At 60.5% G+C, this 26,299-nt stretch overlaps 3 protein-coding genes and 1 long non-coding RNA gene across 13 annotated transcripts; 2 read left to right on the top strand and 2 right to left on the bottom strand.

Annotated features, from left to right (window-relative positions):
* Positions 1–2,393: 2,393 nt before the first annotated feature.
* On the top strand, positions 2,394–10,319 carry RARG (retinoic acid receptor gamma). 4 transcript variants are annotated; one of them, XM_066207330.1, is made up of 8 exons: positions 2,394–2,597; positions 4,907–5,052; positions 5,570–5,711; positions 6,057–6,208; positions 6,993–7,169; positions 7,751–7,955; positions 8,282–8,440; positions 9,094–10,319. In XM_066207330.1, exons 1-8 carry the CDS (start codon positions 2,477–2,479, stop codon positions 9,267–9,269), a joined length of 1,278 nt encoding a protein of 425 aa, XP_066063427.1. In that variant the 5' UTR covers positions 2,394–2,476; the 3' UTR covers positions 9,270–10,319. The 4 variants fall into 4 exon arrangements, with proteins under 4 accessions (XP_066063427.1, XP_066063428.1, XP_066063430.1 ...); XM_066207334.1 differs by lacking the exon at positions 2,394–2,597 and adding an exon at positions 3,444–3,706; XM_066207331.1 differs by lacking the exon at positions 4,907–5,052 and having other exon boundaries at positions 5,570–5,692.
* A 654-nt stretch (positions 10,320–10,973) lies between these two features.
* On the bottom strand, positions 10,974–16,403 carry ZNF740 (zinc finger protein 740). 3 transcript variants are annotated; one of them, XM_066207339.1, is made up of 8 exons: positions 16,319–16,403; positions 15,354–15,648; positions 13,944–14,075; positions 12,788–12,874; positions 12,625–12,684; positions 12,367–12,481; positions 12,161–12,279; positions 10,974–12,063 (listed from the first exon to the last, which is right to left on the bottom strand). In XM_066207339.1, exons 2-8 carry the CDS (start codon positions 15,360–15,362, stop codon positions 11,971–11,973), a joined length of 615 nt encoding a protein of 204 aa, XP_066063436.1. In that variant the 5' UTR covers positions 15,363–15,648; positions 16,319–16,403; the 3' UTR covers positions 10,974–11,970. The 3 variants fall into 3 exon arrangements, with proteins under 3 accessions (XP_066063436.1, XP_066063435.1, XP_066063437.1); XM_066207338.1 differs by having other exon boundaries at positions 15,468–15,648; positions 16,319–16,397; XM_066207340.1 differs by lacking the exon at positions 12,625–12,684 and having other exon boundaries at positions 15,468–15,648; positions 16,319–16,397.
* A 766-nt stretch (positions 16,404–17,169) lies between these two features.
* CSAD (cysteine sulfinic acid decarboxylase) lies at positions 17,170–24,217 on the top strand. 5 transcript variants are annotated; one of them, XM_066207313.1, is made up of 15 exons: positions 17,437–17,523; positions 17,892–18,085; positions 18,878–19,004; positions 19,665–19,755; positions 20,120–20,226; positions 20,330–20,445; positions 20,704–20,783; positions 20,860–20,914; positions 21,861–21,977; positions 22,051–22,115; positions 22,228–22,309; positions 22,396–22,595; positions 22,663–22,714; positions 23,318–23,407; positions 23,514–24,214. In XM_066207313.1, the coding sequence occupies exons 2-15, from the start codon at positions 17,942–17,944 to the stop codon at positions 23,685–23,687; spliced, it is 1,500 nt and encodes a 499-aa protein (XP_066063410.1). In that variant the 5' UTR covers positions 17,437–17,523; positions 17,892–17,941; the 3' UTR covers positions 23,688–24,214. The 5 variants fall into 5 exon arrangements, with proteins under 5 accessions (XP_066063408.1, XP_066063412.1, XP_066063410.1 ...); XM_066207312.1 differs by having other exon boundaries at positions 17,440–17,523; positions 17,617–18,085; XM_066207311.1 differs by lacking the exon at positions 17,892–18,085 and having other exon boundaries at positions 17,170–17,523; positions 23,514–24,217.
* Positions 23,826–25,581, bottom strand: LOC136303740 (uncharacterized). The gene is made up of 2 exons (XR_010724286.1): positions 25,490–25,581; positions 23,826–24,960 (listed from the first exon to the last, which is right to left on the bottom strand). It is a non-coding gene; the product is annotated as an uncharacterized lncRNA (long non-coding RNA).
* Between the last annotated feature and the right edge of the window lie 718 nt (positions 25,582–26,299).

The following is a 26,299-nucleotide window of genomic DNA, read 5'->3' as shown; positions in this document are numbered from 1 at the left end:
GGGGGGGGCACGTGGCGGCAACCGTGGGTGAGGGACACCGGGACATGGAGACATGAGGACACGGAGGAGGGCACCAGGGGACATGGGGAACATGGGGTGTGGGGAGAAACGGGGGACATGGGGAGGACCTGGGGACAGGCGGAATGCGGGCGACACAGTGGGGCACGGGTCATGGGGGGGCACAGGGGACACGGGGGGCATAGGGGACGTGGTGCAAATTGGGGACGGGGGACCTGAGGAGCACAGTTGGGGGGGAATGCAGGGACACACGGACTTGGGGGGGAGGGCACAGGAGACAGCGGGGACGCTAGGGACATGGAGGACACAGGGAATATGGGGGTGTGCGGGGACATGGGGAACGTTGGAGACGGGACATGGGGAACACAACTGAGGGGTCACGGGATACAGAGGTGCACAGGGGACATGGAGAACACGACTGGGGACACGGGATTATGGGGACATGGTAGGGCACAGTGGACATGGGCGACAGGGGACACTGGGGCGACACGACTGGGGGGGAAGGAGTTATGGCGACATGGGGCAGCATAAGGGACACGGGGGCCATGGGGAGACACCGTGGACGCGGGGTTATGGAGGTCACGGGGGACACAAAAGACATAGGGAGACATGACCGCGGTGGGCCCAGGGTTATGGGGACTTGGGGGGCACGGAGATTACGGGGGGATGCTAGTGGGGGGGACACTGGTTGGGGACATACGGGTCTCGGGGGGACATGGTGGAGACACGGTTGGGATTCACAGGGAATTATGGGGACATGGGGGCTGTGGGGAGACATGGGGGGACATATGGGCGGTACACGGGGGGGCACAGGCATTCGGGACGACACACGGCGGGGGGGGTCCCGGCGTGGCGGGGGCGGGGCCGGGGCTGCACAAAGGGGCCATTGAGCCGCAGTGGGGGAGGGGCGGGGAGAGGAATTTCCACCCAAAACTTTTTCCATGAGCCCATTGCCGCCCTTCCCCCACTCCAACCCCTCCTCTCGGGAAACTGAAGCACAGCGGAGGGGCGGCGGTTTACACGCGTGTCCGGGCATGGGGACGCCGTGAGTGCGTGTGTGACATGCAGGGACACACCCCGCACACGTTTCCCCACGCTCAGACATGCGTGTGCACACTGGAGGTTGTGTAAAGGTGCGTGACACATACGGTGACCCGTGATCATCGCGTGTAAAGGTGTGCTACCGGTGCAATGACCCCGTGTAAAGGTGTGTGACCTGTGCAGTCACACATGATCCATGTCAAAGTGTGGCATGTGCAGTTGTACATGATCATCCCATGTAAAAGTGTGTGACACATGCAATGATCCCGTGTACAGGTGTGTTACTCATGCAGAGCCCCAGGAATGCAGTCAGGCAGGCGATGCTGGCACAGCCCTCGCACACCCGGAGACGCCCAGGCACACCCAGACACACCTACGCACACTCACACACACCTGTGCACACCTGGACATGCTTGGGCACACTTGGACATGGCGATACACACCTGTGCACAGTGGACACACTGGGGGAAGTGACAAGGGGATTGAAAGAGACTGGGAACGACTGGGGAGATGATACGGTAGACTGGGAGAACTGGTACGACTGGGAGGGATTGAGGGGTGACACGGGGACTGGGAGGGACTGGGAAGGGCTAAGGAGGTGACAGGGAAACTGGAAAGGACTGGACGAACTGGGAGGACTGGGAGGACTGGGGAGACGGGTGGCGACATGAGGACTGGGAGTGCACTGAGTGGAATCAGGAGGGACTCGGGAGAGGGGGCTGGGGGGCAACAGAGGGCGTGGCCTGGATGTCCCCCAGGGAGGGGGGACACATGGAAGGGACACACACGTCTGGTACCGTGTGCCAGTGTGACACATGTTTACGCGACACCGCGTGTCCGCGCCCCAAACCCCTCCCACTGCTCCGAACCCCGCCCATTCCCGTTCAGCCCCCACTAGTCCCGCCCCTCGATCAGACCACGCCCCCTTCTAATTTGGCCCGGGCCCACAGACTCCGCCCCTCCGTGCCCCGCCCCCGGTCCCAGCCCCGCCCTGTCTGTCACAGAGACCACGCCCCATTCCTATGCAGCCCTGTCACTCAAAGTCCCGCCCCTTCCAAAGCCCCGCCTTCTCAGCGCAGGACCCGCTCTGAATTTAGCCCCACCCATTTAAGCCCCGCCCATATTTCCATCCTCACATGCCGAACGACCCCGCCCCTCCAAGCCCCGCCCCATCTCCCCTCCCCGTTCACCTCCTCCCGCCTAAGCCCCGCCCCTCTCCCAGCCCCCGCCCCATTTCCTGCGCCCCTTCAGGCCCAGCGTGTTCAAGCCCCGCCCCCACAGGCCCCGCCTCCGCAGGCCCCGCCCCCGCAGCCGCACCCTCCGGGGCCGCTCGGGGCCGATCGCGACCGGGTCGGTCGCGACCGATCGCGGAGGGGCCGAGCGGCCTGGGGGGGCCCGGGGAGGGCCCGGAGCCGCCATGTTCGGCTGCGTGGAGGCGGCGGCGGCGCCGCGGCGGCTGCACGACGTGACGAACCGCGGGGGCTGCGCCCTGCGCAGGGTCCCGCTGCCGGCCGGCTGCGGCGGCCCCGCCCGCAGAGGTACCGAGAGGGGGGGCCGGGAGCGCCTGAGGGTGTTCGCGAGTGGGTGTGGGGGTGAAGGGGGGGCGGGGAAGCGCGTCCAGGTGTGAACTGAGTGTGCAAATGGGTATGAGAGGGAGTGCGAGTGTGCGGTGGGTGCGTGGGGGGGGGTTGTTCGCGTCGCGAGTGGGTGCGAGGTGTGCCGGGAAGCTCCTCTGGGTGTTCAGATGAGTGTGCAAGTGTGTGCAAATGAGCGTGAGCGTGCGGTGGTTGTGGCACCGCGGGGGTGGCTGCGCGGGAGGGGCGGGCGCGCGTCTCCGAGTGGGTGTGGGGAGCGTGGGGGGGGAGTCGGGGCCGTTGGAAGGGGTCTCCGAGTGTGAACCCCAGTGTGCAAATGCGTGTGAGAGGGAGTGCCAGTGTGCGGTGAGCGGGCCGGTCGGTGCGTGCGTGGGGGCAGCTCCATGTCCGCGAGTGGGTGCGTGGGTGTGCCAGGGGCGGGGATGGAGAGCCTGTCCGAGTGTGTAAACGCGCGTGAAAGGAGGGTGGGGGTGACCCGGGGGACCGGGGGTGACCTCGCGGGGGTGGTGCGGGAGGTCGGGGAAAGTGGCGCGCGTGGGTGCTGGACCGACCTGGGCGTGTGCGGGAATGACGCGAGGGGGTGGCCGGGGGGCGTGTGCGCGGTGGGGGACGAGGGTGTAAGGGGAGGACATCCCCACATTCTCCCCAGGAGGGACCCGGGTTTTGTGGGAGGGGGGGCAAGGTCCCAGACCCGTTTTGCGGGGGGCACAGGGATGTGGGGACCCCACTGGGGGAGCTCCATTGGTGGGGGGGGGAGGCGAGGGACTTGGACCTTGGTTTTGAGGGAGGTCGCAGTGTCCTGGAGCCCTTTGGGGGTCAGAAACGGAGAACCGTTTTTTGGGGGTCAGGGATACCAGGGGCACTGGGACATAGACCACACAGGACCCCTTTTGGGGGGGTCGGGGTCCCTGCACCCTGTTTTGGAGGGGCTCAGGGTCCCCGAACCTTGTTTTTTTGGGGGGTCGCAGACCCCTTTGTGGTGGTAGAAAGAGACACCCGTTTTTGGGGAAGCCCACAGGAAGCCTCCGCGTGTAAATCTGGGCACAAACAGGGTGAGAGGGGGGAAAATCCGCTCAAATCCCCCTGAATCCCCCCCCATGCCCGTGGTGCGTTACCCCCTCCCGTGTCCTCCCCCCTCCCAGTTCCTCGGCCCAACTGGTTCCAGTCGGGGCCGCGCCCGCCCCCCCCCCGCGTCCCCCCCGCACTGCCAATGTGGCACTTTAACCCCTGCGGGGCTGCCCCAAAACCACCCGACCCCCCCTGGCGCGGGGGCGGCGTGGGGGGGAAGCCCTTTTCAGCAGGGTGGGGGGCGTCACCCCCTGGGTTTTGGGGGGGAACCCCCGAGGCCCCCCCAAATTCCACCCTGGGTGGAGGAACTTCCCCCCGTCCCCCTCAGGTTAAGGCCTGAGGGGGCACCGCGCCTTGGAGTGCGGAGTACCCCCAAAAATTGGGGGGGGGGGCCCACAGCGTCGTGGCGCAACCTGCCCTCCCCAAGGCTGAAGTACGGACGGGTGGGTCCCCGTCCCACCCGGGGGAGGCCAGAGAGTGGTCCCCCATTTCGGCCCCATTTTTAGGGCGGGGGGCCTCCCCCACCCCCCTCCCCCGGGTTATTTTGGGGTGCTCGTGGCACGCTCTGGGCGGGGTCCCCCCCCCCGCTCCGCCTCGCTCCCCCTCTACCCCGCGGTTACAAACGCGCCGCTCGAGGCCGGAATTTCCTCAATTTCAGCAATTTTGGTTTTTTTTTAGCAAAACACACAAAACCCACCCCAAAAAAATCTGAAAGCAGCAGCCCCTCCCCCAGTGCCGCCTGGGCTGCGCGCGGGGGGGCTCCTCCCTCTCCCCCGTGTCAGCCCCCGGCACTGGCCTGGGGGGGGATTTGAGGGGGCTGGGGACCCTCCTTCTCCAAAATTTTGGGGTTGAGGAAGCTGGGGACATCCCCCCCCCCAGGTTTTGGGGTTTGGGGAGGGGGTCGAGGAGGAGAGGGGGCACACTGATATGTCCCCCCCACTCCCCCTCGCCCCTCCCCCCCGCCATGGCAGCACCCCCAGATTCCAGCCCTTTACTCCCCAGCCCCTGATTTTGGGGGTTTGCAACTCACGTTTTAGGGCCGTGGAGGTGACAGTGAGACCCCCAAAATCACCCCCCCCTCCCTTGTGGTTTAGTTTCCCCTACCTCCCCAACATGGGCTGGGGCCCCTTCAGAGGGGGTTTAAGAGGAGCTGTTTAACTCCCCCCACCTTTTGCCCCCCTCAGCCCTGGAGCCCTCCCCTGGGCGGGTTTTGGGGGACACGGGCCCCCCCTCGCCTCCGCCCCCCCCCCGCGTGCACAAGCCTTGCTTCGTGTGCAGCGACCGCAGCTCTGGGTACCACTACGGAGTGAGCTCCTGCGAGGGCTGCAAGGTGCGTGGGTGTCAGGTGGACAGTGGGGATCCCCCCTGAGACAGTGAAACCCTGGTGGGGGGCAGTGGGGACCCTGTGATGGGAGCCGTGGTATTGGGGGAACTGGGGACTCAGCACTTGGAGGAGGCCCTAGGGGGTCCTGGGGACCTGCCCCAAGAAAAGGGAACCCCCCCGCCCCAGGGGAGTGGGGACCCACTCGAGGAATGGGGATCCCTTGGGTGAGTGGGAATCCCCCAAGCACTGGGGAGCTGTAATGGGGACACTTGGGGACATCATGGACTCTGTGAGGTGAATGGGACCACCCCTGAGGGATGGGGACCCCTTCCCAGGCACTCAGGGACAATGGGAACCCCCTGGGGAAATGGGACGCCCCCAAGCCCTGTGCCCCACCCTGGGATACTGGGGAGCTCCACCCCAAGCACTGAGGAGCCTTACTGGGATCCCTGGGGATGTGATACTGGTGCCCCCAGTTTGGGGGTTCCCTGGCCCCCTCCAACGCCCCATTTTCCCACTCCAGGGTTTTTTCCGGCGGAGCATCCAGAAGAACATGGTGTACACGTGTCACCGGGAGCGGAACTGCCAGATCGACAAGGTCACCCGGAACCGGTGCCAGTTCTGCCGCCTCCAGAAGTGCTTCCAGGTCGGAATGTCCAAGGAAGGTGCGAGGGGGTCTGGGCTCTGGTCCCCCAAAGTTGGGCTTCTGCCAAAAAGCATCACTGAGGGGCCCTGGTGGTGTCCCAGTGGGCCTGGGGATGCTCTTGCTGGGAGGGATTTGGGGCTGTGGAGGGAACTGCTGGGTGTGAGGGTTCCCCCTCTTGGTCCTGCAGGGGTGTCCCCTAAAACTGTAACCCCCCCCAAAGCTTTGCTGAGGGGTCCCAGGGTCCTGGGGATGCTCATGTTCCTGTCCCATGGGGGGATTTTTGGGGGAGGGGGAAGAAACCCCACCTGGGAGGGATTTGAGGGGGCCCACCAATGCCCCCGACCCCTAAATCCCACCCCCCCAGCCGTGCGGAACGACCGGAAGAGGAAGAAGGAGGTGAAGGAGGATTTGGGGGGGGATGAGCTGAGCCCCGAGTTGGCCGAGCTGGTGCGGAGGGTCAGCAGAGCCCACCAGGAGACCTTCCCCTCTCTGGGCCAGCTGGGCAAGTACACCACGGTGAGCAGGGCTGGGGATCTGGGGGTCCGAGGGGGGACCCCAACCCTCTCCCCAACCCTCGGATCTGGAGCAGGGTCGCTGCTCCCTCCTGATTCCCCCCCCAGATACTAACACTGAGGGCAGCTGGGGTTGGGGTACACATTCAGAGGGAGTGGGACACCAGGTTTCTGTCCCCAGGGGGTTTTGGGGGAGACCCCAACCCTCAGACCTACAGTTGGGTCCTTGTTTCCTCATGACTTTCCTAAAACACAAGTGCTGAGCAGCTGGGGGCAGGGGGACAAGTTCAGGGGGAAGGGTTTACTGAGACAGCACTGGGGGATGTGGGGGGTGTTTGGGGGGTTACTTATAGGAGGGACCCTAAACCTGGAGCCCAGAATGGGGTCTCTGCACCCCCTGATCCCCAAAAACCCAAGTGCTGAGTAAGGGGTACAGCTGGACCTGGGGCTGGGGTTGAGTTCAGGGGCTGGGGGTCACTGAGGAGGGAGTTGTAGCAGGTCCTGAATCCCCATAACTGAGCCTTTGTCCCCCGTAAATTGAACACTGACCACATGGTGCAGCTGGACCTGGGGCTGGGTGTTACTGAGATTGGGGTCCCAGTAGTCCCAGGGAGACCCAATCCACCCTGAACCCCCATAACTGAACCCATTCCCCCCAAAACTCGAGCGCTTACCACGGGGTGCAGCTGGACCTGGGGCTGTGGGACAAGTTCAGGGTGCTGGGGTTGAAGTCCCCGGGGCTCCTGAACAACACCCCTAAAAGAACTGGGGTCCCCCCATGCCTCCAGAACTCGAGTGCTGACCACCGGGTGCAGCTGGACCTGGGGCTGTGGGACAAGTTCAGCGAATTGGCCACCAAGTGCATCATCAAGATCGTGGAGTTTGCGAAGCGGCTCCCGGGCTTCACGGGGCTCAGCATGGCTGACCAGATCACTCTGCTCAAGGCTGCCTGCCTCGACATCCTGGTGAGGGCTGGGCCTCGCTGGGCGTTGGAGGGACTCCTCAGGGGGGTTGGGGGCTCCTTGAAGGGGCTTGGGGTGGCCCACGCTGGTCCTGACCTCACCACCCCACAGACAGATGCTCTGGAGAGGGACTTGGAGGTCTCCTGGGATGGCCTGGGTCAGTTTGGGGATCTCTTGGTGGGAAACTTTGGGGTCTCTCAGGTGCTTTTGGTGACCTTGGGCTATTCTGGGGTGTCCCTGACCCTGACCCCCCCCAGTGCTGTGTCTGTCTTGTGGCAGAGCCAGAACAGGACACGACAATGCTGCAGGATGGGCAGATCCTTGGTGAATTTTGGGGTCCCTGCCCTGGAGATGCTGTGGATCTGCACCTGCTACACTCCAGAGCAGGACACAGTGATGGGATGGGCTGACCTTGGGTGAATTTTTAGTGGCCCTGGATGTATTGTTGGCCCCTTCTGTGGATTTTTTGCGTCCCCGTGTGGATTCTGTTGCCCCTTGGTGATTTTGGTGACCCTGGATGGATTTTTGGTGTCCCTGGACATATTCTGGTGCCCCTTGGTGATTCTGGGGTCCCTGGCCTGCAGATGCTTCGGATTTGCACCCGCTACACACCGGAGCAGGACACGATGACGTTCTCGGATGGGCTGACGCTGACCCGGACCCAGATGCACAACGCAGGATTTGGGCCCCTCACTGACCTTGTGTTTGCCTTTGCGGGGCAGCTTCTGCCGCTGCAGCTCGATGACACCGAGACCGGGCTGCTCAGTGCCATCTGCCTCATCTGTGGGGGTGGGGACATGGGGGACATCAGGGGAATGTGGGGGCCATGGGGACATGGGACTGAGTCAGGGCTGCTCAGTGTCATCTGCCTCATCTGTCCGGGTGAGGATATGGGGGGCAGCGGGGGGCATGGGGGCGTATCAGGGCTCTGGTGGGCAGGGGAACGTGGGGACATGAGACTGAAATGTGGCCACTGAACTGCAGAGTGGGGGGACACGAGGGGATATCAGGGGGACATGGGGATCTCTAGGACAGAAGATGGGCATGTATGAGGACATAGGGACAGGGGACACGGGGACAGTGTCTATCCAGGTGGTCTCTCCCTCTCTTCCCAGACCGGATGGAGCTGGAGCAGCCCCGGCGTGTGGAGCGGCTGCAGGAGCCGCTGCTCGAGGCTCTCCGGGTGTATGCCCGGCGCCGGCGCCCGCGGCAGCCACAGCGTTTCCCCCGGATGCTGCTCAAAATCACTGACCTGCGTGGCATCAGCACCAAGGGTGAGCAACCCCCAGATCCCCAGGACCCCCCAAACCATGGCAACCCCTCCAGGACCCCCCCCCAAAGGCCCCCCAAACCCTCTAGCCACAGTGATACCTTCCCAAACACTGTTCAAAGTCACCACCAAAGGGGGCAACCCCCAAACTCTCCCAAGACCCCTCCAGGACCCCCAAACCCACCAGGACGCCCCCAAACCTGCCCCTGGCACCAGTGGAGTTGAAGCACTCAGGGAGGGACAGTTGAAGGTCCTGTGGGTGTTTCAAGGTTTTGAGGGGGGTGGTTTGAAGCTCGTTTTGGTGGTGGTCAGGGTATCTGGGGAAGTTCAAGTGTTTTAAGGATGCGTTGACGCTTTTGCGGGGTTTTGTAAGTTGCGGACTGTTGAAATTTGGGAGGGCATTGAAGCTCATTTTTGGGTGGGATTCAAGGCCTCTGGGGGGGATTCAATCTTGGGGGGGTGTGAAGGTTTTGGAGCGATTGAAGCTCAGGGTCTTGGAGGGGTCCGAGGTCTTGGGAGTTCAGGGTTCTGGAGGGTGTTGAAATTTGAGGGGGTGTTGACGCTCATTTTTTGGAAGGGGGTACCATCTCTCAGGATGGGCCCAAGGCCTTGAGGGAGGCCGGAGTTGAGGGGGTGTTGACATTTTGGCTCTCCCAGGGGCTGAACGAGCCATCACCCTGCGCACGGAGATCCCGGGGCCGATGCCCCCCCTGATCCGGGAGATGCTGGAGAACCCCGAAATCTTCACCGAGGTGGGGGGGGATGCCCCCCCACCACCCCCAGAACCCCCTGCTGCCCAGGACAGTCCACCTGGCCCCCCTAAATCCCCATAGCCCTCCCAGCTCGGGGGGGATCTCCAAAGCCCCTCCCCAATGGCGTGGGATGTTCAGAGCTGCCTTCCAGGGCCCCCCCCCCCCTTTTGCTCTGGGAAGGGGGAGCTCCCCAAAGTGCCCCCCCCCGCCCCCAAAGTTGGGGAAGGGGACAGAGACTGACAGAGCAAAGCTATTGCCTTAAGCTGGGGGTGTCTGGGGGTGTCCCCCCAAACCTCAGCTTCATGCCAAAGCCCCCTTAGAGCCCGCTGCCACCTCCCCTTGTACTGGGGGGGACATGGGGGGAGGGGGAGTTTGGGGCCCCAGCCCATTCCCCCTGAAACTAATGCTTGACACTCCCGGGGTGCCCCTCCCACGGTTTATTTATTGGACACAGGGTGGATTGGGGGGGGGGGGAACACACCCCAATTCCCCCCCAGAACATCCTACCCCCCCCAATTTGGGGGGACCTCCTTTATGCTGGTGGGGGGGGCTGCTTGTGGGTTTTGCTTTTTGATGCTGTTGGGGTAGGGAGGGACATCCCAAAATTACCCTCCCTTGGTTGGCCCCCCCCCAAACACTACAGAGACCAAAGATGGGGGACACAAAGTGACCCCCACAACCCTCCCCCCTTTCGGGGTGGGGGCTCAAGCCATAGGGTGACCCCAAAATCCTGAGGGTCCCCCCAGACCCTGCCCTCCGAAATCTCTGTTACCCCCAGCCTGGCTGGATGATGGGGTCTGGTCTTACTGACCCCCCATACAATTGCCCCCCCCCCCTACATTTGCCCCCCCGAATTTGGGGGTGCAGAGCCCTCAGGGGGAGCCTGTTACACTACACAGAGGGGTGCCCCCCCGGGGCTGCACTTTGACCCCTATTTATTCCTCTGCGTTTACATCGGCCCCCCCCCCCACCCCCCCCAAGAACAGCCCCTCCCCCAATGCTGCCCCCCCCGCTAACTCCCCCCTTTTTGGGGGGCCCCCCCTGCCATGTTTACAGCCCACCCACCCCCTCCCATGCTGGGGGGAGGACATGGGACTTTTCTATTTTTGCAAAATAAAGTTATGGAAATTTTGGGGGGGGTCATGAATTTGGGAGGGTGGCTCTAGAGGGAACTTGGGAGGAAGAGGGGAACCTTGGGACCCCCCCTGAGGTGAGGGGGCACCGTGGGGTACAGCGGGGGCACCTGGGGACCCCCCCAACTTAGGGACCCCTCCACGGATAAGGGGCGCACCTCTGGGCCCCTCCCCAATTTTAAGAGCCCCATATTCCCACTGTAACCCCCCCTCACTTTGTTTGGCATAAGCAGGTTCTGTGGTCTCCCCTCACTTCCCCAAAGGACCCAAATTTGGGGTTAAAAAAAGCAAAAACCCGAATTTTTATTTAAATAAACCCTAAAGGAGGAGGGAGGACACACAGTGGTGGGGGGAGGACACTGAGGGGACACAGTGGAAAGGAGGGACACAAAATCTGGGGACCCTTAGAAAAAAACTACAGATTAAAAGTGACCACCCCCCACCCCCCCAGGGCTGCACCCCGCTGCCCTCCCCCCCCCCCCCCCCTAGCAAAATAACTGTATTAAACCCTAAATCCCAACAAAACACCCCAAAAATGAAGCCGGGAGGGGGGAGTGGTGTGAGGGGGCTGGGAGCCCTCGCAGGTGGGGGGCCCTGGACTGCCCCAACCCCGCCCCCCCCCCCCCGAACCCCCAACCCCCCTTCAGCACCCCAACCCCTGCCAGAGCCCCCGAATTGCCCCCCTGGGCCCCGCAAATCTGGGGGAATGCGCTCAGCAGAGCCAAAGTCCTTTTTGAAGTGTCATTGGTGGAGGTCCCCAAAATTTGGGTCCCCCCCAAAACTCCCCCAGGCCCAGAAACGGGGGAGGCCAAACTCATCTCTCTTGCTCTCTGGAGCAGTCTATGATTGGGGACAGGGACACCCCCAAAATGGGGGGAAGAGCAGGGGCCCCCCTCATGGGTTTTGGGGGCTTGTGGCTGCTCCTGTCCACTCCACCTCACCCCTGATCCAGGGGTTTTCCTTGCCCTTGGAAGAGCATTTTCCAGGAACCTTGGGGGACCCTGCTCCCTACCCCCCAAGGGCGTAGACCTCCCAGCATGGGGGGACATAGGCAGCACCCCAAAACCACGTGGAAGTAGGAGAAACCCCCTGAAATTTGAAGGAGTTCAAGAGGAAATGGGAAGTGCCGCTGAGTGTCCCACAGGATGCGTCGCTCAAGAGGGTCCCCCAAATTAATTTTTTTTCCTGTTTTCCAAAAAAAAAAGGGGATGCGCCCCCACCCCCACCCCCCCAAGCTGAAGCGCCCCCCCAACATCTTCAGTTTTCCTCCTTTTCTCAAAGAAGAGAGGGATTGATGCTGCTGCTCCCAGCGGGACCCTCCTACCTGTGCACAGGTATCCTGGATCCACTGGGATTTCGGGCAGTTTGGGGGTTCCCAGTCTTTCCTAAGAGCGGGGAGGGATGGATTCAGGGGTATAATGATGGAGGGGGGGCACTTGAAGATTTCAGGAGGATTTTTGGGATCATAATCCGAGTTTTTAGGCTGGAGGGCAGGAAAGATCCAAGTTTTTTCATGCTGGCAGCGCTCGGGTTCTTCCCCATCCTTAGAGGGGGTGAGAAATCCAGGTGAGGCAGAGCGTGGTGATGGGGGGGTGCAGGAGGAAACACCCCCTCCAGCACCCCCTGAACTTCCCGGTATTCCCAGATTTTCACAGCAGGAGCTGGGAGTCGGGAGGGGTCTTGGTCTGGCAGCCTTGGCACATGCGCTTGTGTCGGAGCAGCCGGTCCGTGCGGGAGAAGCTCTGTGGGGACAAGGGGGAGTCAGTCCTGGGGTTGGGTGTGGCCCTGTGAATCCCAGGGGTGCCCCACACATTCCCACGGGAATCCTCTCGGGAATACCTGCATGCAGCGCTCGCACTGGTAGGGCTTCTCCCCGCTGTGCACCCGCTTGTGCCGCTCCAGGTGGTACTTCTGGATGAAGCGCATGTCGCACATGTCGCACTCAAACGGCTTCTCCCCTGGAATTCCGGGCGGGAATCAGCACCGGGGAGAGGGGCGGGAATTAGAGCGGGGGTGGGGGCTGTTCATTAACGAGGGGTCATTACCGGTGTGGATGAGGATGTGCCGTTTGAGGTGGTAACTGCTCCGGAAGGCGCCAAAACAGTGCTCGCAGATGAAGTTCTTGAGCTGGAAGGAGCCGTTTTGCTCAATCACCACCATCTGAAATGGGGGGGATTTGGGGGTTCAGAGCCGGGGGGACCCCCAGCAGCCCCCCCAAATCCCCCCCCCCGGCCGTCCTGCGCCTGCCGGAGTTTGGGAGATTGTCTTCCTCCTCCTCCTCCTCGTGCGGCGCGGCGGCAAACCTGGGATCCTCGGCGGGAGGAGCTCGGGGGTCCCTCGGCGCCGGGAACCCGCTTGCGGCGCTGCCGGGGGGGCGAGGGGGTGTCAGCGGCCCCCGAGATGGCCCCCGACCCCCCCCAGACCCCAAAATCGAGGGGTGACCCCCCGCTGGGGGAGGGGACCTGCCTTTTTCATGGATTTCTTGGGGTTGGAGGCCTCAGGAACATCGTCGTCCTTGCGGGCACGGGGTTTGTCGGGGTCCTGGCGGAGGGACTGGGGGGAGCAGGAATTGGGGTGTGGTTTGGAAATGGGGGATTTGGGGCAGAAATTGGGAGGGGTTGGGGACAGGGCAGGAATTGGGGACAGGGGATTGGGAAGGGGGGATTGCAGGACCAGGAATTGGCAGGGAGGGGTTTAGGAAGGGGTAATTGGAGGGCAAGAATTGGGATGGGGGATTAGGGGGGCAGGGATTGGGGGGGTTTGGGAAGGGGGAAGGAATTGGGGGGGCATTTGGAAAGGGCAGATTGGGGGACCAGGAATTGGGAGCGATTGTGAAGGGGGCAGGAATTGGGGAGGAGGGATTGGGAAGACACGATTGGGCAAGCAGGAATTGGGGGGAGCAGGAATTGGGGTGGGGTGGATTAGGGAGGGTAAACAGGGGCAGGAAATTGGGGAGGGGGGGAGTCAGGATGAGCAGAGAATGGCGAGGTTGGGGATAATGGAATTGAAGGGGAAACAATGGAATTAGAACAGGAAAATACGAGACAGTAAAAGACCAAATAAAAGAGAAAAAATCAAAATGAAGGAGGAAAAAAGTCCAATGAAAGAAAGGGTGAGGGAAGGAAGGAAAATAAAGTAGGGGCCAGAAATGGGAAATGAAAAGATGAAAAACAAGTAAAGCAGGAAAAGGTCAAATGAGAAGTGGGAAAATCAAACAAAAGCAGGAAAACTAAAGCAGGAAAAAGCCATTTTTCCATAAGCCATAAAGGAGGAAAATTAAAGCAGGAAAAAGCCAAATTAGAACGGGAAAAGGTCAAATAAAAAATAGGATTAATAAAGGGAGAAAACCTCAAATTTGAGGAGAAAAAAATTCTAATTCGAGGAGGAAGAGGCAAATTAAAAGTGGAAGGTGCCAAATTTGGGGCAGAATAGCCCAAATTAAAGCAGGAAAAAAAATTTAGTCGGAAACCCCAAAATAAAAGCAGGAAAAAAAAGAAATTAAAGGTGGAAAAAGCCAAACTAAAGGCATAAACCCCCAAATTAAAAGGTGAAAACCCCCAATTAAAGGTGGGATCCCCCAGTGGAAGGTGCCAGATCCCAGCCAGGGGTTCCCACTCCGTACCAGGAGGTCGGGGCTGGAACCCCGTTCCCGGCTCCCGTCCTGTTTCCCTCCGGATTTGGGCATCATCTTCTTGCTGGCGACGGTGGGGACGAGGCAGACGCCCGAGAGCCCCTCGCAGGCCAGGAGACTCGCCTGGAACAGGGACCCCTGGGATCAGCCCCACAGCCCAGCAATGCCAGGGTGCTCCTTGGAGCAGGAGCCCCCCGCTGCTGGGCCCTGATGGGAAATCTGCGGATATCTGGGGAGACTCGGGGATGAGCTGGAGGGAAGTTTGGGATAATGCTGGGGAAACTTTGGGATGATGTCAGGGGAAATTTGGGATGATCCCAGAATAATTCTGAAGTGGAACAGAGGGGGTTGAACCCTCTTCTTTCAGCCCAGTGAGGATTTAAGGTCAAATTGGAAAAATCAAGGGAGTTGTGCAGCAACTTTGGGATAATTCTGTGGAAAAGTGGGATAAACCCAGGGCAGAATTGGAAGACCCCAAAACTGGGAATGGAGGATGTTGAACCCTTTTTTTTTTTTTTTTTTTTGCGGCCTGTTGGGACCTAAGGATTAATGGGAAATTCAGGCATAATCCCAGGAAAAAAAATGGGGAATTATGGGGAAAATTTGGGATAATTCCTGAATAATTCTGGGAAGAGCCCTAAAGAAGGAGGGCTTGCGGGAGCTGAACCTCTTATTTGAGGCCTGACAGGACCTAAAGGCTACCAGGAAATTTGGGGAATCCTGGAGAAAAGTGGGATAATTCTGGGGTAACTCTGGGAACACCCCAAGGTGTGTCTGAAACCCCTTCTTCCAGCCCAGGGAGGATCTAATGAGTAAGAGGAAATTTCAAGATAAACCTGGGGAATATTTGGATTATCCCAGGGAAAACTGGAACAATTCCAGCAGAAACTGGGAGAATCCAGGAATAACTCTGGAAAAAACCCCAAAAATGGGGAGGGGAAGATGGGGGGAGACAAGGACACCCCCAAACTACATACTGAACTACTGGTCTGCCTTTATTGGGGCCCTAAAGACTACCAGGGAAAAGTGGGATAATCCTGGGAAAAATTCAGGATAATACTGTGGGAATTTTGGGATAATCCTAGGAAGAACCCCCAAGCGTGGAGGGGCAGCTTGAGCCTCCTGTTTTGAGGCCTGACAGGCCCTCAGGACTAAAGGGAAAATGCAGGATATTGCTGGAGAAAATCAGGATAATCTTGGGGAAAACGGGGATAATCCTTGGATATCTCCCTGGAGCAGGATAGGGGGATGGGGAGGCACCTCCCACCCTGGTGCAGGGGGAGGGAAGCTCCAGGTCTCTCCCCTCTTCTTTCCCTTTTCCCATTTTTTTGGGGGGGGCCGCTGGTCCCCCAAATTCCTGGGCCTGGGGGTGTCAGGATGCAGGGGGTGGGGGCTCATTACCTGAGCCATGCTGTGGGAGCCTTTGGCCTTACTTCTCGCCCAGGTAAAGCTCGTTTGGGGTAAGAAAAGGTGGGATCAGTAAATTTTTATGGATTTTTGGGCGGGCTCCAGTACCCGCCACGGCGCCGCCATTCCTCCTCCTCCTCCTCCTCCTTCTCTTCTTCCTCCTCCCGGGGGGGCCACTGGGGCAGGAAGGGGGGGGACGCAGGGCCGGGCCCCCCCCCCGAAGCCGGGGCCCCCCGAGCTGAGCGGGTGGTGGATCTGCAGGGATGGAGCTGAACCCAGGGGGATCCACCTGCAGGGAAGAGCGGGAAAAAGGGGGGTCAAAGGGGGGCCCAAAGGGAAGGAGCTCGGGGTGAGGGGGGGACAGGGACACCCCCGCGGGGAATGCCGGGGGGATCCCAGGACAGGATGGCACTCGGGGGGGAGATTCCTAGAACAGGGGCTGTCCCTGTTCTAGGGACTCTGGAGGGGAGTCCCAGGGCAGGGGGAGGTGGGGACGATTCTGGGGGATCCCGGGGGTGTCTGTAACCTGCGGGAGTTGGGGGGTCGGGGGGGTGACACAGGGGCGGTCACCACAGCGACGGGTGCCCGGGGGAAATCACACCCAGGGGTGACCGGAGAGGGGACTGGGGGGGTGGGTCACACCGGGGAGAGGGCAGGGGGAAGTTACCGGGGGGGGTCCCAGCGGCGGTGTCCCGGGGAGGGGTCACAACCAGGGAAAGGCCTGGGAAGGGTCACGCCGGGAGGGGCCAGCCCGGTGATCGAGGCCGCCTCTCCCGTTAGGAACCTCCCCCCAATCCCTCCCCATCCCCCTCCCACCCCCAGCCCGTTCCCCTTCCCCCATCCCCGGTGGGAACGGCGCCCCGGTGCCGGGCGGGGTCTGGGCGGCACCGAGGGTGCCGGAGGGTCCCGGGGGGGGTTCCGGGGGGGGTCCCGGGGGGGGGGGGGGGGTCGGTCCGTACCTGCCGCGGCCCCTCCGCGCTCCGACCGCCCGAGCCCGGCCCCGCCGCCCCCCCGCCGCCGCCACCACCCGGAACCGGAAACCCCCGCCCCCGCCGCCGCTTCCGGGGCCGCTGAACACCGGGCGGAAGTGAGGGCCGCCTTGCGCATGCGCACAATCGTGGCCTGACGCCGAGCCCTTCGTCGCCATGGTAGGTGAGGGCAGTTGCCGTGGCAACGGCGCGGCCTGGAACCCTCCGAGACCCCCGACCCTCTCAGACCCACCCCCAGGAGAGGGACCCACCCCCTTGATCCCCCCTGACTCACCGAGATAGGGGCCGACTACGGCCCCACCCCACCCCCGACCTCCTGGGTCCTCCCCGGGAGCGGGACCGACGCCCTCCCACCCGACAGTCCACCCCCGGCGACCCCCGCTGCCCCTATTCGCGACCCACCCTTGGGGACATCCCACTACAACCCCCATTTGGGCCCCCTCACACACACACACTCTGACCGCTCCCTTTGGGGTCTCCCCCGTGACCCCTTTTGGGGGCTGCCCCCCCCCCCCCCCCCCTTTTCTCTGCCCCCCCTTAATTTCCTCCCCGGGGCTGGTACTGGCCCTCCCCTTGGTGTCTGAGAATTGAAGGGGATACTGGAAACGGGGCACTGGGACTGTGGGAGGACGCAGGGAATAAAGGGCACTGGGAATGGGGGTGGGGACACTGGGGACGAGGGGGTACACCAAACACTTGTGGAGGGACACACTGGGAATGATGGGGCTACACTAGGGATGGCAGGGGGGATACTCTGGGGACAGGAGGGACAGTGGGAATAGGTCTGGGGGCCCTGGGAATGGGTGGGGGCCACACTGGGAATGGGTTATGGGGACACTGGGAGTGGGAGGACATATGGGGTCACCACTCTCCCCTCTTCCCACAGATCCAGGGACACAGTCCTAACCCTGCCTTCTGTCCCCAGAACCCTCCGGGGCTCCTTCCCGAGTCCTGGACTTTGCTCCTTGCCCCTTGGCAACGTGACCAGAGGAAAATTCCATCCTGGGAAGGGGAGAGAGAGGAGCTGGGAGAGCCTGATCCTGGGAGAGCCTGATTCCGGGAAAAGCTGCTCCTGGGACCACCTAACTCTGGGATCACCTGGTCCCAGGATCACCTCATCCCAGGAGAACCTGGTCTTGGCAGCACCTGATCCTGGAAAATTCCAGCTGGCAGAGGTGAGAGGAGTTGGGAGCACCCAATTCCAGATAGCCTGATCCCTGGAGAAACCCATCCTGGGAACACCTAATTTTGTGATCATCTTGTCCCAGATTTACCTCATTCCAGAATAGCATAATTTTGGAATCACCTTATCCCAGGAGAATTTCATCCTGAGAGAATCTTATCCCAGGAGCACCTAATTCCAGGGAGAAGCCTATCCTGGAATCACCTTATCCCAGGAGATCCTTATCCCACAATCACCTCATTCTGGGACCACCTTATCCCAGGAGAACTTTGCCCCGGGACCACTTTATCCCAGGATTAACTCCTTCCAGGGGAAGCTCATCCTGGGATCCCCCATCCTGTCACCTTCTGCCAATTCCAGGCCCAGCGTCCCTCCCAGTGCATTTCAGGGTCTTCCCGTGTTCTCCTGCAATGGCTGAGCCCTCTGGGATTGGGGACAGCATCCCATTGGATGATCCCGGCCTGGACATTGCTGCCGGGGAGAAATTCCTGCAGGAAGTGTTCCAGATCCTGCTGGAGGAGGGCGTGCAGAAGAGCATGGACGTGACACAGAAGGTTGAGACACCAGAGCACTCAGGAGGGTGGGGGTCCCCAATCCCACCCCATCCCATTCCCATTCTCAATCCCAATCCCATTCCTGCACCTGCAGGTATGTGACTGGAAGGAGCCCCCTGGGAGGGGGTGGGGTCCCCAACCCTCCCTGTTGCCTGTCCTATTCCCAGTCATTCCCTGTCCCAGTCCCAATCCCACTCTCATTCCCAGTCATTCCCAGGCATGTGACTGGAAACAGACATGGAAGGGGTGGGGGTCACAATATTACTCCTTTCCCAGTCCCATTCCCATTCTGAATTTCAGTTCCAGTCCCATTCCCATTCCTGTTTGTACTGCAAGTCCCACTTACAGCCCTGTTCCAATAGCCAGTCCCATTCCCAATCCCATTCTCAGTCACATTCCCAATCCCATTCTCAGTCGCATTCCCATTTCCAATCCTGTTCCCATTCCCATTCCCAATCTTATACTTGGAACAGGATTGGGAGCGTGACTGGGGCTGGGAATGAGAATAAATCCCAGTTGCAGTCCCATTCTCATTTCCAGTCTCATTCCCAATCTTGTTTTCATTTCCAGTCCCATTTGCAATCCCACTTCCAGCCCCATTCCCATTCCCCATTCTGTTTGCAGTCCCACTGCCAGTCCCATTCCCATTCTGGTCCCTGGTTCCAGTCCCAGTCCCATTCCCAATCTTGTTTCCATTCCCAGTCCCATTCTCAATGCCATTCCCTGCCCATTCCCTCTGCGCTTTCCAACCCCGTTCCCAGTCCCTCCCAGTCATTCCCGGTGCATTCCCAGGTGTGTGACTGGAAGGAGCCCCAGGAGCTGCGGGAGCTGCTGGATCTGGAGCTGCGGAGCGATGGGGAGGGGCAGGAGCACCTCCTGCAGCGCTGCCGGGATGTGCTGCGCCTCAGCGTCCGCACTGGTGCGCTCCCAGTACACACCAGGGCACACCAGTACACAGGAGAACAGCCCCAGGGAAGGCCCCGTGCCTCCCAGTTTAGCCCTGCACAAACTCCCACTTTGGCACGGCACCTCCCACTTTAGCCCAGCAGGTCCTGGTTCAGCCCCAGCGGTTCTCAGTTCAGCCCTCGTGGTCCCCAGTGTGGCCCCTGGTGCCTCCCAGTGTCAAACATTGTGGCCCTGCCATTTCCCCCTCTATGTTCCCACTAATCTTCCATGTCTTCTTTGACTGCCCCCCTGACCCTCCATTTCCCCCCCATGTCCACTCTCTGGTCCCCCCATGTCCCTTCTGTTCCCTCCCTACCCACCCCAGATCCTCTCATGTCCCTCCATGTCCCTCCTGTGTCCCCCCGATTCCCTCATATCCCCCCTGCCCCCCCAATTTTCCCATTTCCTCCCACCCTCCATTCTGCCCTCCATGTCCCTCTCCATCTCCCCAGTCTCCTTATGACCCCCCCATGTCCCCTCTGAATCTCACAGGTCTTTCCCTTATCTTCCTGTCTCCCACCCTCCGCCAGCCATCCTCAGCGCGCCCCCCATCCCCCATTTCCCCCTATCCCTTCCCAAATCTCTCTTGGTCCCTTCCATGTCCTCCCCTGACCTCCCCTCCATGTCCCCCCAGGTCACCCCCGGTTCTTCAACCAGCTTTTCTCAGGGCTTGACCACCACGCCCTGGCTGGGCGGTTCCTCACTGAGACCCTCAACACGAGCCCGTGAGCCCCCAACACCCCCAAATGGGGGCTGGTGGGTGGGGGGGAACCCCCAAAAACCTACTTTGACCCTCCCCTCCCCCAGATCTACCTGGGAGGAGCCCCTGGTTCTGATGGAGTGGGAGGTGCTGAGGGGAGGGTTTTGGGGGTGTTGAGGAGCCCAAATGAGAGAAGACCCTCCAAAACCTTGCCCTGACTCCCCTGATCTAGCCCCCAGTGCTGGTGCTGATGGAGGAGGGCTCTGCGGGGAGGGTTTTGGCTGCTGAGTGGGAGGCTTTTGGGGTGCTTGAGGCTTGGGGGAAAGGTGTTTGGGGTTCTGAGGTTTCAGGGGGAGGGGAACCCTCCGACTGCTGCTGGGCCCTTCCAGATACACATATGAGGTGGCCCCAGTGTTGGTGCTGATGGAGGAGCAAGTCCTGGCCAAGCTCCGGGAGCTCGTGGGGTGGAGCAGCGGCGATGGGATCTTCGCTCCTGGTATCCTGGATCTTTCCTGAGGGTTATTCCTGTTCCCCCTCTCCTGCTGGCAACCTGTCCATGGTGCCCCGAGGGTGACATGGAGGTCCCTGTCCCTGGGCAGGGGGCTCTATGTCCAACATGTTGGCTATGAATGTGGCGCGATTCCGGCGCTTCCCGGAGAGCCGGAGCAGAGGGAATTGGGATCTGCCTCGCCTGGGCCTGTTTGCATCCCAGGAGGTGGGAGTGTGGGCCTTGGGGTCTCCCCAAAACCTGATCCTGCTGTCACCCCAAAGCTGATCCTTGGAGATTGCCCTAAACCTGATCCATGGTGTCACCCCAAAACCTGGTCACTGAGGTCACCCCAAAACCTGGCCCATGGGGCCCATGGGATTACCGCAAATCTGGTCCCTGGGGTCACCTCAAGTCTGGTCCCTGAGGTTACCCAAGATCTGGTTCCTGCGGTCCCCTCAATCTTGGTCCTCTTTTCCTGCCCAGAGCCATTATTCCATCCTAAAAGGAGCTGCTCTCCTGGGGATTGGCACGGACAACGTTCACCTGGTGCGTACAGATGAGAGGTAGGTGCTGGGAGGTCCCAGGGGGCCCCAGGTCAGGGGGTCCCTCTGTGTCTCCATCCCTGTGCCTTTCTCTCAGGGGGAAGATGATTCCGGAAGAGCTGGAGAAGGAGATCCAGAGGGTGAAAGCTGAGGTTGGGAGAGGCTACACTCCTCACATCCCCAAAGCCCCCCAAACTCCCCAATGCCTCCCCAGTATCCCTGGTGGCCTTCCCAATGTTCCCAAAACTCTCTCAAACTCCATGTGTCCCCCTCTAAGTCCCCAATGCCTCTCCAATATTCCCAAAGCCCTTCCCATGTCCACAAAACCCCCATGTCCCGACACTGTCTCCCCAAATCTCCCCAATGTTCCCCCAGATAACCTGAATCTCCTCCAATGCCCTCCACCCCACTGTCCCTTAAACCCTCCAATGCACCCGATGTCCCCTATCCTCCCCAGGCTTCCTGTCCCCCCCTGAAGTTCCCTGTCTTCCACAAAGTCCTCTAAACTCCATTTCCTGCACCTCCAAGATCCCCCTGTATCCTCCAATCCCACCAACCTTTCTGTGAGCCTCCTCAAAGTCCCCCCTAACGTCAAACCAGGGTTTGGAGCCCTTTCTTTTTCTGTGTCACCGTCCTGGCCACCTTTGACCCTCTGTGTACCCCTGCCCTCTATCTCTCAAATCCCCCCCACACCTTCCTAGATTAACCAAAACCCCTCCAGATCCCCTCCAAATCACCCCCAAAGATTCCCCAGATGCTCCCTCAGGACTCGGAGCCCTTTCTTTGTGCCACCATCCTGGGCACCTTCAAGACCCTGTATCCCCCTGTCCCCTATCCCCCAAATCCCCCTCAAGCTTCCCCAGGTCCTCCCCAATCCCCCTCAGATCCTCTGCAAATCCCCTTCAAACCCTCCCAGATGCCCCCCCCCCCCAACCCCTCCCAGAGCTCCCTAAATGTCCCCCACCCAGGACATGGAGCCCCTTCTTTGTGCCACCATCCTGGCCACCTTCGACTCCCTGTGCTCCCCCTGCCTTCTACCCCCTTCCATGCCCCCTGCACCCCCCAACACTCTCCAGACCCCTCCCTAATCTCCCCCAGGGCTCGGAGCCCCTCTTTGTGTGTGCCACGAGTGGCACCACTGTCCTGGGCGCCTTCGACCCGCTGGATGCCATCGCCGACATCTGTGCCCGCCACGGGCTGTGGCTGCATGTGGATGTGAGTTCAGGGGGTCCCTGGTTGGGGGGGCCGAAGGGTCCCCCTGTGGGCACTGACCCCCCTTTCCCTGCAGGCAGCGTGGGGGGGCAGCGCCCTTCTGTCCCCCCAACTCCGTCACCTCCTTGCTGGCATCCACAGGTGTGTCCCTCCCCCTGCACCCCAAAAAGGGTCCCACCCCTCTGCCTCCGAGTTTTTGGGGATCCTCCTTTCCCCACGAGGCCCCCCAAACTCTGCTGTTCCCCCCCACCAGAGCTGACTCGGTGACCTGGAACCCCCACAAGCTGTTGATGGTGGGGTTGCAGTGCTCGGCATTCCTGCTCCGTGACAGCTCTGTAGGTGCCCCCCCATCCTGAATTCCTGCCCCTGGGATACCTTCCCAGGCCTGCTCATTAATTTTGGTGCCCTGTGGTCCTCCCAGGGGCTCCTGCAGCGCTGCCATGGCGTGGGGGCCTCGTACCTGTTCCAGCGGGACAAGTTCTATGACGTGTCCCTGGACACAGGGGACAAGAGCCCCCAGTGCGGCCGCCGCGCCGATGGCCTCAAGCTCTGGATCCTCTGGAAAGCCGTGGGAACCCGGGGGCTGGGACGGCGTGTGGAGCGGGCGTTCGCTGCTACTCGGTGAGCCCCGGGACTGGGGGGACCCTCCACCCTCCCAAACTGGGCTTCACCTCTTTGTTCCCCCCAGGTATCTGTTGGAGCAGGTGAAGAGGAGGGAGGGATTTCAGCTGGTGATGGAGGTAGGGATGACGCTGGAATGTGGGATGGGGAATGTGGACTCCTAAGAGTCCTGGAGGTTGGAATGCCAAAGGTCTAAATCATCCTGGAGGTTTATCTCCCAGGGGATTAATCCCAAAGGTTTGAATCCCCAGTGTTTAAATTCCAGAGTTTTCAATCCCAGAGGCTGAAATCTCAGATGTTTGAATTGTCCCAGAAGTTTAAATCTTGGGGGTTTAGATCCCTGAGGACAAAACCCAGAGGTTTAAATCCCAGAGTCTGAAATCCTGGAGATTGGAATTCCAGAGGTCTAACTCATCCCAGGGGTTGAAATCCTGGAGGTTTTAAATCATTCTCCAGAGGTTTGAATCCCTGAGGATTAACCCCAGAGGTTGAAACACTGGAGATTTAAATCCTGGAATTTAGATCCCAGAGATTTTAATAACCCTGGAATTTTAAATCATCCTGAAAGTTTCCATTTTGGAGGTTTAAATCCTGGAGGATTAAATCCTGCAGGTTCCAATCCCAGACAATTAAATACACATGGCTGAATTCCTGGAGGTCTGAATCCCCATCAAATTCTGGGAATTGGGTGAATGGCCATGATCTCCTTCCTCTTCCCGCAGCCAGAATTTATCAACCTCTGCTTCTGGTTCATCCCACCCAGCCTGCGCGGCCAGGACAGCTCCCCGGAATTCTGGGACAAACTGGGAAAGGTGAGCCCAGAATTCCAAATTCCCCCCCCAGAACAGCCCTCCAAATCCCAAAAAAAATCACCCAAAAATAAAAACAAAATCCTCCCGAAATGGTGTTTCCCCCTAGGTGGCCCCAGCCATCAAGGAAAAGATGATCCGGAGGGGCTCCATGATGGTGGGATACCAACCCCACGGATCCCGGGTCAACTTCTTCCGGCAGATTATCACCAATCCTGTTGTCACTCGCCAGGACCTGGACTTCTTCCTGGATGAGATCCAGGAACTGGGATGGGATCTATGAGCACTCCCGAAAAACCCTATGAAAGACCCCCAAACCTGCCCCCCATCCCTGAGGAAGAGGAGCAGACTCTTGATTTCCTTCCCACATCCCAAAATCGGAAATGGCCCCAAAATCGGAAATGGCCCCAAAATTCCACACTTATGGAATAAAACAGCATTTAATGATCCTGATCTGATAATAATTTGATATAACCCCACCCCCCAAAATGGAGTTTGGGGTGTAAGGGGTCCCTCAATTCCCCTGGAAGCTCCAGAGGAGGTTGTGGATTCTGGGATCAGGATGTAGCGGCCTTGTGACTCTCCTGACATTCCCATGACTTCTTGAAGCTCCTGAGGTTGGAATTTGTATGGAAGGGGATCTGTCAGCATCCAAAAAGCTCTCGGGAGGGTACTGCAAAACCTGCTGCCTCCATCCCTGAGGAAGTGGAGCAGAGCCTAGACTTCCTCCTGGAATCTTTAAATCAGGAATTAAAATGGAAGTCCTTGGTGGTTGATCCCAAAATTCCACACTCATGGAATAAAACAGCATTTAATGGTCCCAATTTTGCATTAATTTGATATCACATCCCTCTCCCCCTGAAATGGGGTTTGGGGGTCTCTCAATTCCCCTGGAGGCTCTGGAGGAAGTCGAGGATTCCGGGATCAAGCCGGGCATGCTCAAGGCAGGATCGGAGCTGGGACACTGTGGCCTTGTGTCGCTCCCGCCGCTGCCACTCCCGCAGCATCTCGAAATTCCACAGGATGGGATTGCTGGGATTTTCCTCCTGGATCTGCTCCAGCCGGCTCCTCTCCAGCCCTAGATGCAGAATTCCTACTTCCTGCCACTCTTTTCCCAATCTTTGGGCCACTTGCATCAAATCCTTCTCTGTCAAGCGCCGGGGATTCATGGGTGCAGCTGGAATCCCACCAGGACACTGTCCTGAAGTGGGGTTCCCCCTCACCTTGGGGGTGTCCCCATTAGCTTCGCAGGGAGTTTCTTCCGGGATTTGCTCTTCCAGGGGCAGCTGGAAGCGCTGGATGAGGTCGAGGCGGCCGAGCTGTTGCAGGATCCTGGCAGTCACACGCAGGGAATTCCCCGGGAAGCGCTGGAGGAGGATTCGGCACAACTCGGGGCGCGATGCTGGGAGCAGAAGCCCGGCAGGAACTTGCCCTTCCAGCAGGAACTTCAGGCTCTGGAATTGTTCATCCGGGAGTGCCTGGTGCACCTCCAGCAGCGTCACCCGCTCGTCCCTCTCCATCGGGGCAGAAAATCCCGCAGGGAAGTGGGGTCACTCCTGGGACACAGAAGTTGGGAGAGAGGGGTCACAACACAGCCCAAAAAGTGGGGCAAAAAGAGGGCCACCCCCGCGTCCCAAAAATTCGGGGTGGGGGTGGAAGGAGGTCACCCTGTGCTCCACATACTGGGGGTAGATAGGTCACCGCCCACCCCGAGGGCTTTTCCTGGCGTCCCTGGTGCCCCCACCCGGCCCCGGGGCTACGTCCTGCCAGTGTCCCCCTAGAGGACCCCACCTGCCCTGAGCCTGAGACTCCCGAGTGTCACCCCAGTGCCCCCTCAACCCTGGGGCTGGGTCCCCCCAGTGCCCCCGCATCCTACCCTGGGCCTGGGACCCTCAATGTCACCCCAGTGCCCCCACTCTGTCCTGGCTCCCCATGATGTCCCTCCCGATGTCCCCGCCGTGTGGCTAGTGCCGTTTGTTCCGGGTCCCCACGATCTCGCGGTGCCCTCGGTGCCCCCATAGCCCGAATCTCCACTGTTCTCCCCTCAAGCCGCCCGTTCTCCCCCCGACCCCGCCGCGCTCTCACCGCGCTCCGCTCCCGCCGCGGCGGTTCCGTGCTGGGGAGCGGGGCCGGGGCCCTGGGCAGAGGGCGTGGCCTCCGCTCCCGCCACAGCGGCTGCCGTGGCAACGGGGCGGGGCTTGGTTTGAATGGACGGGGCGGGTCCTGCCCGGGGCGCGGCTCCGCCTGGCGGGGCGGGTCTGGGGCCGTCCGTGGCGGGATCCGGAGGCCGTTCGGGAGCCCCGGGGGCTGCTCGGGAGTGCGCGGAGTAAGTCTTGGGTCAGTGCCCAGCCCCGAGTGCCTCAAGTCCCCCCAGTAGCCCCCAATAATTCTCGATCCTCCCCAGTCCTTCAGTCACTTCCAGTACCCCCAGTGCCCCAAATCTCTCAGCCCCCGCAGTAACCCCTAATCCCTCCCATCAGTCCCCAATGCCCTAGTAGCCCCAGTCCTCCAAGTTCTCCCAATGGTCCGGTTCCCTAGTATCCTCCAGTCCCTCCATTCCCCCAGTAACCCTGAGTAACCCCTCAGTAGTCCCTGCAATTCCTCAGTCCCTCCAGTATCTCCCAGCACTCCACAGTCTTCCAGCGTCCTCCACTACCCGCCAGGCCCATTAGTATCCGATTCCCCAGTTTCCCCAGACCCCTCAATTCCCCAGTCCCCCAGTATTCCCCAATCCCCGCAGTAACCCCCAGTTCCCTCAGTCCCCACAGAATCCCCCCGTTCCCCATTCTCTCCTTTATCCCTGACAACTCAGTATCCCCCAGTCTCCCAGTCTCCCCAGAAATCCATTATCCCCCAGTCTCCGCAGTCAGCCCAGTATTTCCCAAACCCCCTAAT

The sequence above is a fragment of the Chamaea fasciata genome, unplaced genomic scaffold (assembly GCF_029207755.1).
Source record: "Chamaea fasciata isolate MVZ Bird 193981 ecotype frontalis unplaced genomic scaffold, bChaFas1.0.hap1 SCAF_41, whole genome shotgun sequence".
Taxonomy (NCBI): domain Eukaryota; kingdom Metazoa; phylum Chordata; class Aves; order Passeriformes; family Sylviidae; genus Chamaea; species Chamaea fasciata.
The sequence above is the reverse complement of the archived record's forward strand: the minus strand, read 5'-3'. Positions and strand labels throughout refer to the sequence as shown.

Coding starts and splice junctions, on each gene's coding strand:
- RARG (XM_066207330.1), top strand. CDS start 2,477: ATGTTCGGCTGCGTGGAGGCGGCGGCGGCGCCGCGGCGGCTGCACGAC. Junction 6,209..6,992: donor AGCTGGGCAAGTACACCACG/GTGAGCAGGGCT, acceptor CCATGCCTCCAG/AACTCGAGTGCTGACCACCG. Junction 8,441..9,093: donor GCGTGGCATCAGCACCAAGG/GTGAGCAACCCC, acceptor TGGCTCTCCCAG/GGGCTGAACGAGCCATCACC.
- ZNF740 (XM_066207338.1), bottom strand. Junction 12,875..13,943: donor GTTCCAGCCCCGACCTCCTG/GTACGGAGTGGG, acceptor TGCTCCCCCCAG/TCCCTCCGCCAGGACCCCGA. Junction 12,280..12,366: donor GCACATCCTCATCCACACCG/GTAATGACCCCT, acceptor CCGGAATTCCAG/GGGAGAAGCCGTTTGAGTGC.
- CSAD (XM_066207311.1), top strand. CDS start 17,170: ATGGGTTATGGGGACACTGGGAGTGGGAGGACATATGGGGTCACCACT. Junction 19,005..19,664: donor GCGCCTCAGCGTCCGCACTG/GTGCGCTCCCAG, acceptor ATGTCCCCCCAG/GTCACCCCCGGTTCTTCAAC. Junction 19,756..20,119: donor GAGACCCTCAACACGAGCCC/GTGAGCCCCCAA, acceptor GGGCCCTTCCAG/ATACACATATGAGGTGGCCC.